Raw genomic sequence first — 12,286 nt, 5'->3', positions numbered from 1 at the left:
CAGTTCCTGCAAGAGGAAGGCATTGATGCTATGGACTGGCTGGCATGTTCCCCAGACCTGAATCCGATTGAGCACATCTGGGACATCATGTCTCGCTCCATCCACCAGCGCCATGTTGCACCACAGACTGTCCAGGAGTAGGCGGATGCTTTACTCCAGGTCTGGGAGGACATCCCTCAGGAGACCATCCACCACCTCAAAAGGAGCATGCCCAGGCGTTGTGGGGAGGTCATACGGGCACGTGGAGGCCACACACACTACTGAGCCTCATTTTTACTTGTTTTAAAGACATTACATCAAAGTTGGATCCGCTTGTAGTGTGGTTTTCTACTTTGCTTTTGTGTGACTCCATATACAGACCTCCATGGGTTGAAAAATGTGATTTCAATTGATAATTTTTGTGTGATTTGTTGTCAGTACATTCAACTATGTTAAGACGAAAGTATTTCATATGATTTTTTCATTCATTCAGATCTAGAATGTGTTATCTTAGTGTTAATTTTTTGAACTGTGTGTGTGTGTTTATGTGTGTGTATATATGTATATGTGTGTATGTATGAAGTGAAATATATATATGTGTGTGAAGAGGAAATCTTAACCCGTTAACGACGGACGTAAATGTACGTCCTGGCAAGGTGGTACTTAACGCACCAGGACATTCATTTACGTCCTAAGCATAACCGCGGGCATCGGAGCAATGTCTGGATCATGCGCGGCAGGTCCCGGCTGTTGATCGCAGCCAGGGACCCGTCGGTAATGGTGGACACCCGCGATCCCGCGGATGCCCGCCATTAACCCCTCAGATGCCGTGATCAATACAGATCATGGCATCTGCAGCATCGCGGTCACTTAAATGGATGATCTGATCGGCCGCAGCGGCAAACGGAGGTCCCCTCACCTGGCTCCGCTGCCTTCCGTGAGTCTTCTGCTCTGATCTGCCTTCCCGCAGACCAGAACAGGAGATGACCGATAATGCTGATCAGTGCTATGTACTATACATAGCACTGAACAGGATTAGCAATCGAATGATTGCTATAAATAGTCCCCTATGGGGACTATTAAAGTGTAAAAATAAGTTTAAAAAAGGTAAAAAAAAAATAGTGTAAAAAATGTGAAAACCCCCTCACCCAATAAAAATATAAATTGTCCCATTTTCCCTATTTCACCCCCAAAAAGTGTTAAAAAAATATTGTAATCATATTGACTCAAAGAATAAATAGCACATGTCATTTTTACCTTAAATTGTACGGTGTGAAAACGAAACCTTCCAAAATTAGCAAAATTGTGGTTTTCTTTTTAATTTCCCCACACAAATAGTATTTTTTTGGTTGCGCCATACATTTTATGGTAAAGTGAGTGATGGCATTACAACGGACAACTGGTCGCGCAAAAAACAAGCCCTCATACTAGTCTATGGATGAAAATATAAAAGTTATGATTTTTTTAAGGCGAGGCGGAAAAAACGAAAACGTAAAAATAAAATTGCGTCCTTAAGGCCCAAATGGACTGCGCCCTTAAGGCCCAAATGGACTGCGTCCTTAAGGGGTTAAATAATGCAAAAAGAATAATGAGAAATATATGAACAATATATTAAATAATAAGAAATAATATGTACAATGATGGGGAATAAATAAATATAAATTCTAAATAAATGAGCACAAATACACTTATCTGATCACACTGCTAAGAAGCAAAGAAGGGAGATCTCAAGGCGGCAGTTACCTATATAATCTACGCTCTGCTATGATTGGCTACTGTTATTTTGAAGCTTGTTTGGTTGCATTACGTGTTTAAAGTTTTTTCTGTAATATTTACATTATTTTTATTTGCTGTGGAGTTCAGTAAAATAGGCTTTTAGTATAATAGGAGCACCTTGTCTTGTCATAAAATCCTGGTTAAATCTTTCTACTTAGTTGTTTGTATTTCATATATTTATTTTAATATTGGATTGCGTAACAAAATTGTTCAGGTAGTTTGGTATTGAGTATGATACTGTAACAAAATGCTACATGGTCAAGAAAATATAAGGATTTTTGTATTTTCTTAAAATCTTTCTCCTAGTCTTTCTGGGTGTGGAAGCTGCCACTAGAAGGCCTTGTTCTGCCGGAAAACACGGGCGGACGTTTTCCACACATTTGAATGGTCTGGCTGGCGCAAGGGCCGTCTCATAGACAGCAAAGCATTTCCGAGTGGAATCCACAGAAAGAATAGACATGTCTGGGAGAGATTTATCAAAAAATGTGCAGCCAATATCAGAACGGGGGCTGGAGGGTTAACTTTCGGTTTCCCTGTTCTGTCCTCCCACAATAGGCTGGGCAGAATGGGGAAACCGAAGGGGTCCGGCGCCGAAGGGCCACTTACACATCGGCGGCGGCAGAAGAGGACGGCGATGTGGCTCACTGGATACTATGGAAGCCGGTGAGTTGCCTAGCAACATCTGGAGGGCTACAATTTGAGACCACTATACAGTGGTCTCTAAACTGTAGCCCTCCCAGATGTTGCAAAACTGCAAATCCCAGCATACCCAAACAGCTATCTCAGCATGCTGGGAATTGTAGTTGCATACCTCCAGCTGTTGAATAACTACATCTCCCAGCATGCCCTTCGGCAAGTTAAATACTACATATACACCCCCTTACACTGTCGTCGTCTCCCCCCAATAAAAATAAAAAAAGTACGGCAGTGTTTCCAAAACGGAGCCTCCAGCTGTTGCAAAACAACTCCCAGCATTTCCGTACAGCCACTGACTGTTCAGGCATGCTGGGAGTTTAGCAACAGTTGGAGGCACCCGGTTTGGGAATCACTAGCGTAGAATGCCCCCATGTAAACCCCTATGCAATCACTAATATAGTTCTCAAATGCACATGACGCACTCTCACTTCGGAGCCCTGTTGTATTTCAAGGAAACAGTTTAGGGCCACATATGGGGTATTTCCGTACTCGGGAGAAATTGCACTACAAATTTTGAGGGGCTTTTTCTCCTTTTACCCCTTATGAAAAGGAAAAGTCGGGGGCTACACCAGCCTGTTAGTGTAAAAAATAAAATAAAATTTTTTTACACTAACATGTTTGTGTTGCCCCCATACTTTTTATTTTCACAAGCGGTAAAAGGAAAAAACGCCCAAAATTTGTAACACAATTTTTCCTGAGTACGGAAATACCCCATATGTGGGCGTAAAATGCTCTGCGGGTGCCCCACCATTCTCAGGAGTGAGAGCGCACTATGTACATTTGAAGCCTAAATTGTTGATTTGCACAGGGGTGCCTGATTTTACAGCGGTTCTGACATATATGCAAAAAAATAAATACCCACATGTGACCCCATTTTGGAAACTACACCCCTCACGGAATGTAACAAGGGTTATAGTGAGCCATAACACCCCACAGGTGTTTGACGAATTTTTATTAAAGTTGGATGGGAAAATAAAGAAAATCATTTTTTTTTCACTAAAATGCTGGTGTTATCCTAAATTTTTCATTTTAACAAGGGAAAATAGGAAAAAGACCCCCAAGATTTGTAACCCCATTTCTTCTGAGTAAGAACATGCCCCATATGTGGATGTAAAGTGCTCTGCGGGTGCACTACAATGCTCAGAAGAGAAGGAGCACCATTGGGCTTTTGGAGAGAAAATTTGTCCGGAATTGAAGGCCACGTGTGTTACAAAGCCCCCATAGTGCCAGAACAATGGACCCCCCCCCACATGTGACCCCATTTTGGAAACTACACTCCATGTAATAAGGGGTACAGTGAGCATTTACGCCCCACAGGAGTCTGACAGATTTTTCGAACAGTGGTCTGTGAAAATGAAAAATTAAATTTTTCATTTGCACATCCCACTGTTCCAAATATCTGTCAAACGCCAGTGGGGTTTAAATACTCACTGCACCCCTTATTAAATTCTATGAGGGGTGTAGTTTCCAAAATGGGGTCACATGTGGGGGGTCCACTGTTCTGGCACCACGGGGGGCTTTGTAAACACACATGGCCCCTGACTTCCAATCCAAACAAATTCTCTTTCCAAAAGCTCATTGCGCTCCTCCTCTTCTGAGCATTGTAGTGCGCCAGCAGAGCATTTGACATCCACACATGGGGTATTACAGTACAAACCAAAAGTTTGGACACACCTTCTCATTCAGAGTTTTCTTTATTTTCATGACTATGAAAATTGTAGATTCACACTGAAGGCATCAAAACTATGAATTAACTCATGTGGAATTATATACATAACAAAAAAAAAGTGTGAAAATATGTCATATTCTAGGTTCTAGCCACCTTTTTGCTTTGATTACTGCTTTGCACACTCTTGGCATTCTCTTGATGAGCTTCAAGAGGTAGTCATCTGAAATGGTCTTCCAACAGTCTTGAAGGAGTTCCCAGACAGGCTTAGCACTTGTTGGCCCTTTGTGCCTTTACTCTGTGGTCCAGCTCACCGCAAACCATCTCGATTGGGTTCAGGTCCCCTTACTGTGGAGGCCAGGTCATCTGGCGCAGCACCCCATCACTCTCCTTCTTGGTCAAATAGCCCTTACACAGCCTGGAGGTGTGTTTGGGGTCATTGTCCTGTTGAAAAATAAATGATGGTCCAACTAAACGCAAACCGGATGGAATAGCATGCCGCTGCAAGATGCTGTGGTAGCCATGCTGGTTCAATTTTGAATAAATCCCCAACAGTGTCACCAGCAAAGCACCCCCACACCATCACACCTCCTCCTCCCCCACACCAGCACACCTGTGAAGTGAAAACCATTTCAAGTGACTACCTCTTGAATCTCAACAAGAGAATGCCAAGAGTGTGTAAAGCAGTAATCAAAGCAAAAGGTGGCTACTTTGAAGAACCTAGAATATGACATATTTTCAGTTGTTTCACACTTTTTTGTTATGTATATAATTCCACATGTGTTAATTCATAGTTTTAATGCCTTCAATGTGAATCTACAATTCTCATAGTCGTGAAAATAAAGAAAACTCCAAACTTTTGTTCTGTACTGTACATACTCAGAAGAAATGGGGTTACACATTTTGGGGGTAATTTTCTCCTATTACACCTTGTAAAATTTTGGTAAACTCAAGAATTTTAGTGAGAGAAATGATTTTTTTTCATTTACGCATCCGACTTTAGCGAAAAGACGTCAAACACCTGTGGGGTGTTAAGGCTCACTGGACCCCTTGTTACGTTTCTTGAGGGGTGTAGTTTCCAAAATAGTATGCCATGTGGGGTTTTTTCCTCTGTTATGGCAACATAGGGGCTTCCTAAATGTGACATTCTCCCCAAAAACAATTTCAGAAAAACTCTCCAAAATCCCATTGTCTCTCCTTCCCTTCTGAGCACTCTACTGCGCCTGTAGAGCACTTTAAATACGCATGAGATATTTCCTTACTCGAGAGAAATTGGGTTACAAATTTTGAGGATTTTTCTCCTTTTACCCCTTGTAAAATTTCAAAAACTGGGTCTACAAGAACATGCGAGTGTAAAAAATGAAGATTGTGAATTTTCTCCTTCACTTCCTGCTATTCCTGTGAAACACCTAAAGGGTTAACACACTTACTGAATGTCGTTTTGAATACTTTGAGGGGTGCAGTTTTTATAAAGGTGTCATTTATGTGGTATTCTTAATAAGAAAGCCCTTCAAATCCACTTCAGACCTGAATTGGTCCATGAAAAATTCAGATTTTGAAAATTTTGTGAAAAATAAAAAATTGCTGCTGAACTTTGAAGCCCTCGAAGTAAAAACATGTCAACTTTATGATGCAAACCTAAAGTAGACCTATTGTATTATAGACCTAAATTGCTATTTATTTGGAATGTCTATTTTCCTTACAAGCAGAGAGCTTCAGAGTTAGAAAAATTCAAAATTTCCACGTTTTTCACCAAGAAATAATGCAGTTCGACAAAATTTTACCACTAACAAAAAAACGCTCTCTGAATCAGAATGAAAGGTAAAAGCATCCGAGAGTTATTAATGCTTAAAATGGCAGTGGTCTGATGTGCCAAAAAAATGCTCTGGTCCTAATGTGAAAATTGGCCTGGTCCTTAAGGGGTTAATGCTCACAGCTGAGGCCCAATTGCAGCGGTTTTATGAGGGGAAAAAATTGTGTGTGTTATATACAATTTTCTGTACACCATATTCCTTGTGTGGTATGACCAGTGATTTGTACAGTTGTAAAACTATTTCTTTAATGTGCAGCTATGTAACAGACTGGTTGCTGCTGTTAAATGTACTTTAAACTAAAGCTCCTAAGTCCTTTTTCGGTGTTAGTTGTACACAATATTTCCCCATTTATTACATAATTCCAGCCGGAATTTTTCCTCCGTATGTGCATAACCTTATTTTATCAGTGTTTTGGCTCATCTGCCACCTCTCAGCCCAAGCCTCCAATCTATCCATATCCATTTGTACCAGTGCTTTGTCCTCTATTGTGTTTACCCCTTTTCACAGTTTAGTATCATCTGCAAAGATTGACAGTTTACAATACCTCTACTAGGTCCTTGACCCCTGTGGTACCCCACTAGTAACAGTCACCCAGTCAGAGTAAGTACTGTTAAAAACCACCTTCTGTTCCTTATCAATAAGCCAGTTCATTACTCACTTACACAAATTTTCCCTCATCCCAAACCTCATTTTATGTACTAATCTTTTATGTGGCCCTGTATAAAATGTGTTTAAAAATCAAGATCCAACTTCCATTCTTTTTTTTTTTTTTGTCAATTGTATTTGTCAGACTTCTAGCATTGATCAGCATGCAATTTGTAGATGTAGGAGTGTTTTTTTTTCCATTAAAGGTGTATTCTGGGGTACTCCACTTCTCCCCTATCCACATGATAGGGGATAAGTACTTGATCGCAGGGTGTTCGACCGCTGGAACCGCCCATGATTTCCACAGAAATTCTCCCATATCCACCTTCCGAGTGACTGGACTCCAGGAGTGACTGCCCTCTTAGCCAGTCACTGGCAGAGACTAGTTCTTTTCTCAGCTTGGTGATTGGCTGAGCTGGCACTCACTCCTGCTCATCTCTGAGGGTGATGGACGAAGCACTCCGAAGTTAAGTGCGAGTTTCACAGACACCCTACGATCAGACACTTATCCTCTATCCTGTGCATAAGAGGAAAGTTGTGTTCCCCAGAATACCCTTTTAAGCCTATCCCTTATAACTATTCCGACCCCTAAATATTGATATTTCTGTGTAACATACCTATACATTATTGACCAGTGAAATGGGAAGTGTTCACTGTTTAAATAAATGTCTGAAACGCTCAAATGTGTTCTCCAGAGGGTATTCTTTGAAAGAGGTCAAAACTGCATTGCGAACATCAGTTTCACACTGATTAAATTGTTATACTGACTAATTAGATTGTTGGTTTAAAATAGACATAAATTCGGTAAATTCAGAGTGTCCCACTATTATTGAGTTGTTCTTAGTATTGTTTTTTTGGTCCTTTTGTTGATAACTGGATTTTATATGTAGTATAAACATAAGAAATATTTTTATTACAAACTTTTTTCAGAATTCGAAAACGTAAAGAAGAGAAGTTGAAAGAGCAAGGACTAAAGATGAAGGATAAGGAAATTAGTAAAGAGAGAGAAGATGGGAACAGAAGTTCAACTAAAAGTGCAGGGTAAGCAGCACTGCTATTAAAACATAACGGGTTGTGAGAGGAACTTCAAAAATGAAATTATATTTAATACATTAATACAAGACTTTATTTATATATATATATATATATATATATGTATATATATATATATATATATATATATATATATATATAAATTTGTATAGTACATTAGAGAAAAAGCAGCACACCAGAAGATGGTTAATAGAGCAGGTGTTCAAACCCTTGTGTAACCCAGGTCCATAGGGTCCAACCAAACATCCAAATGAAAGATCACTGCAGCACTTATAGATGATGAAAAAAAAGTGTAGCATTTATTTCATGTTACATTAGCAATATTACAGCTGTTTATTGCATTATTTCTTAAGGAAAAACATGGAGGGGAATTAATAGTTTTATGAATGAACATCTTTTGACACTTTGTGTGGTGGAAACTTGATACGTGTGCCAAATTGATTAAATGCAGGGCATGTGATAAATATGTTGCCTCCTCTACTACTTTTTAACCCGTGCATCAAAATGTTCGACTTATTAAAAATGCTATTCATCATTTTGTAAGCCAGGTCAAGGCTGGTGTAAGTTTGCGTCAAATTTAGGGCTTTGCATCAAATTATGTGACATTGCTATGATAAATTCCTGACCACTGCAAAATAACCATACTGCGAAATAGCTTCACTACTTTAGAAAGTTTCTAAAGCAAAAGTCGCAATGAAAAGTCTCTAAGACAGCAACTGACACGGATTGTGCGACAAATTAACTCCACAAAAACAAGGTAAAATCAATTATAAATTCAATTTCCCCCATTGTGCGTTAAGTTGGTATATATTCAAAGCATAAAGTGAAATGATCAATTACATATCAATCCATATTAAAATAATTATGAAATATTTGCTAGATAAATATGAAAAACTGCATGTGTACATAATCTTACCATGTAGTATGCAGTAAAGTGCAAATAGTGGCCTATATCTTTATCACAGACAGTAAAATGTATACATTATTGTGCAAAATGATCATAATTGTGAAAACATGTATGCCTAACAACTTGACAGTCGGTATGGCTTCAAAGGGGATGCCGGCTCCACATGGTGCAGGATACAAGCAGGAAAAGGCAAATAAAAATGTATTTCCCAAGATGCAAAGCGTTTCGCTGCGGGAAAGCAGCTTCATCAGCGAAACGCGTTGCATTTTGGGAAATAAACTACCTGGATTTTACTTTGCCTTTTCCTGCTTGTATCCTGCCCCATGTGGAGCCGGCGTCCACTTTGAAGCCATACCGACTGTCTACCATTGCTTTGCTGGAGGGCTGCGGATACCATACCAGGGGTGTGGAAATTTTATAAAAAACTACTTGTCCACGGGACTAAAATGGAGCAAAATCTACTTGTCCCTCATGATGATCCACTTGTCCCGGCCAATTTTCGCTTTTACACTCTCGTTTTTTCCTCCTCGCCCTATAATAGCCATAACTACCTACTATAATGATACCTTTTAATTTTTCAATAACATATTCTCCGAACCAAAAAAATATATATATATATTAAGGGAAGTGAAATTGAAATAGTAAAGGATAATTGTGCAGATTTGGTGGGTTTTTTTTTTCTGCGCCATTTACCTTGTGGTTGAGGTAACATGTTAGTTTTATACTTTAGGCGCCTGATTACAGGAATACCAGATTTGTATCGTTTACATCATGTTTTACTAATTCTGGACTTTTTCAAATTTTTTTCATTGCCATTTTTTAACCCCTGTAGCTTTATTTTTTTCCCCACATACCAGGCTGTATGAGGGCTCATTTTTTGCACCATAATAAGTTTTTTGTATCGGTACCATCTTGGTATTGATCTGACTTTTTAATCGCTTTTTAACTTTTTTTTCTGGGACATTATAAAAATTGCAAATCTGTGGTTTGGTATTTTTTTTACATTTACCGTACGGGATCCATAATGTTTTATATTTTAATAGGTTAAACATATTTGGTATCGCTTCGTGCGTAATTGTACATTTTTATTATGTTTGCATGTTTTTATATAGGAAAAGGGGGTGATTTGAACTTTTAACATGGAAGGGGTTAATGCAGCGGTCTTCAAACTGTGGCCCTCCAAATGTTGCAAAACTACAACTCCCAGCATGCCCGGACAGCCAACGCCTGTCCTGGCATGCTGGGAATTGTAGTTTTGTAACATCTGGAGGGCCACACTTTAAAGACCACTGGGTTAATGTGTCTTTCAAACTTTTATTAAAACTTTTTTTTTTTTTTTTTTTTACACTTCATTACACTTCTAGGAGGAATCATTAGATTCCTCATACAGATTAATAGAGTTCTATTGAACGCTATTAATCTGTGAGCTCTGTGATCCATTGCTAGAGCCTGGTCCAGCCAGGATCTATCAATGACAGAGCCGGGACAGGAGGAAGCAGAGGTAAGTCCTCCGGCTACCTCTATAGTGGATCGCCCCCCTGCGATCGCGCTGCGGGGGGGCGATCCACCCCACTAGCCCACCAGGGAGCATTCACATGTCCCTTTAGACGCCGCTGTCAGCTTTGACAGCGGCGATCTAAAGGGTTAATAGCCAGCCGCGGCGATCGCCACATGCTGGCTATTAGCGGCGGCCCCCGGCTACTGAGAACAGCCGGGGGCTGCAGAGTATAGAGCGGGCAGGAGTCCCGAGCCCGCTCCATACACCCAGAGTGCCGCAAGCATCTCCCCGTGCAGACGTGCCTCCTCCCCTCAGCTCTCCGAAGCTACAGCTGGGGGGAGTGAAGGCAGAGGACGCAGGTCTGCACGGGGAGCAAGAAGCCACGCCCCCTCATCTCCCTCCGCACGTCTGCAGAGCAGGGGAGAGAAGACAAATACACAGCTTCTCATCTCCCCTGCTCTGCTTCCGAGGACACAGGCGGCAGAGTATGGAGCGGGCAGGAGTCGGGAGCCCGCTCCATACAGACTGCAGATCCGCCGCACTTGTCAGGTCCGGCCCTGCTAAGGGCCGGACAAATTCACCTGCCCGGCGCCCAAAACTGCTAGTCCCGGGCGTCGGGCGATAGAAATTCCACATCCCTGCATACTATCAGATACGCTTACCATTGTTGTGTATGTTGCTACACAACCACCTTTGATGAGCGGCTTTCATGTCTGTTTAATATTGAGAATCTCTTATCACACCAAGGAACGATCTCCTCTCCTAGATAATAAATGACTTGTCAGAGATGGCGTTTTGGACAGGAACCATATGGAGGGAAACAGATGCCAACCGCTGCCATTATTATGATCATTGTTGGACTTGCACTCACAGCAAACGCTCTGATGCAGAAGTGAAGTAGAGTAAGCTGTAAATCTGATCTCCCTGCTCTGCCTCTGCACTTTTTTCTTTTTTTTTTTCGATCATCTGGGAGTGCTTCAGTAATATTTCTTGTGATTTTTTTTTTTTATAGTTAAAATTTCTAAATTTTGGTCTCCTTTTATGATGTTTGCTTATGACATTTGCTTATAAGGGATTTGTTCTATTAAATACAGTTTCCCCTGAGTAATCATCCGTGATTAAACATCCGTGTTCTCTGTAAAAACGAATGTACAATAACTGATGAAATAACGTGTGATAACAGCTGAATAACGTTTGTCAAAATAACCGACATATTCATCCGTTAAGACCGGTTATAACATCCGTCATGTATGGCTGTTTTAACACTTCTGCCTACAGACTCCCACAGCCGGGACTGCTACTATTACTCCCATCATGGAACAGACTTGTTTCCATGATGGGTGTAGTAGTTCCCTGGCTGCGGGAATCTGCCGGTGTCTGGGGAGGCTACATTAGGGTTTGTACTACTACACCCATCATGGAACAGAGATTGTTCCATGATGGGGGTTGTAGTACAGGGGCTGAGGAATTGATCGCACCAGGTCTCATAAGGTCCCATGTGATCAGAAGTTATTAAGCAGGGGGAGCGGGCGGCATGGTCCGTAACCCTGCGATGTATTGTGTGTTTTAACTTTCATTTTTAAATCCCCCGCGAGGAGCCCTGAATGGCCAGTACCGAGCAGCCATTCAGGGCTCCCGGCAGGGTTTTAAAAATGAACATTGTGAGTGGCAGCGGGGGCCATATGTATATTAAAAGCACTGTGGGGTGGGGGGAGACAAGATATTTAGCGCTGTGGGGGGGAGACAAGATATTTAGCAGTGTGGGGGGGGGGGGGGCAAGATATATAGTGCTACAGGGTGGGCAGACATATAGCCTATATATCTCGCCCCCAATGCATTTATAATATGCCCCCGGCTGGCACATTTATAAATGTATACCCCCCTCAGCGTATTTATAATGTGCCTCCGTGCAGTGCATTTGTCAGAATATGCCACCACAGCGCTATATGTGAAAAAAGTATTCTAGCAGCAGCGCATCTGGCCAGCAGCCGGCCGGCCCGATGATGATGATGGAATACTTTTCATACATAGTGCTTCAGGGGCTTATGTATATAAAAGCGCTGTGGGGGCCAGACATATAGGGTTATCTGGCCCCCCCACAGCGCTTCTATATACATATGCCCACGCAGCTCTATGTATTAAAAGTATTCTAACAGCATCATCGGGCCGGCTGGCTGCTGGCCCGATGGGCTGCTGCTAGAATACTTTAAACATATAGCGCTGCGGTGGCATATTATAAATACACTGCGGGG

General features: G+C 41.4%; 1 protein-coding gene across 2 annotated transcripts in view; it reads left to right on the top strand.

Annotated features, from left to right (window-relative positions):
• Positions 1 to 12,286, top strand: part of BAZ1A (bromodomain adjacent to zinc finger domain 1A) — a 353,746-nt gene that overhangs the window by 200,958 nt on the left and 140,502 nt on the right. For both annotated transcript variants that reach the window (XM_056545400.1, XM_056545399.1), the window contains exon 16: positions 7,507 to 7,617. In XM_056545400.1, coding sequence (XP_056401375.1) covers positions 7,507 to 7,617 — 111 coding nt within the window. The remainder of the gene's footprint in view (positions 1 to 7,506; positions 7,618 to 12,286) is intronic.

The sequence above is a fragment of the Hyla sarda genome, chromosome 11 (genome assembly GCF_029499605.1).
Source record: "Hyla sarda isolate aHylSar1 chromosome 11, aHylSar1.hap1, whole genome shotgun sequence".
NCBI lineage: Eukaryota > Metazoa > Chordata > Amphibia > Anura > Hylidae > Hyla > Hyla sarda.
Note: the sequence above shows the minus strand (reverse complement) of the source record. Positions and strands in the feature narration are given on the sequence as shown.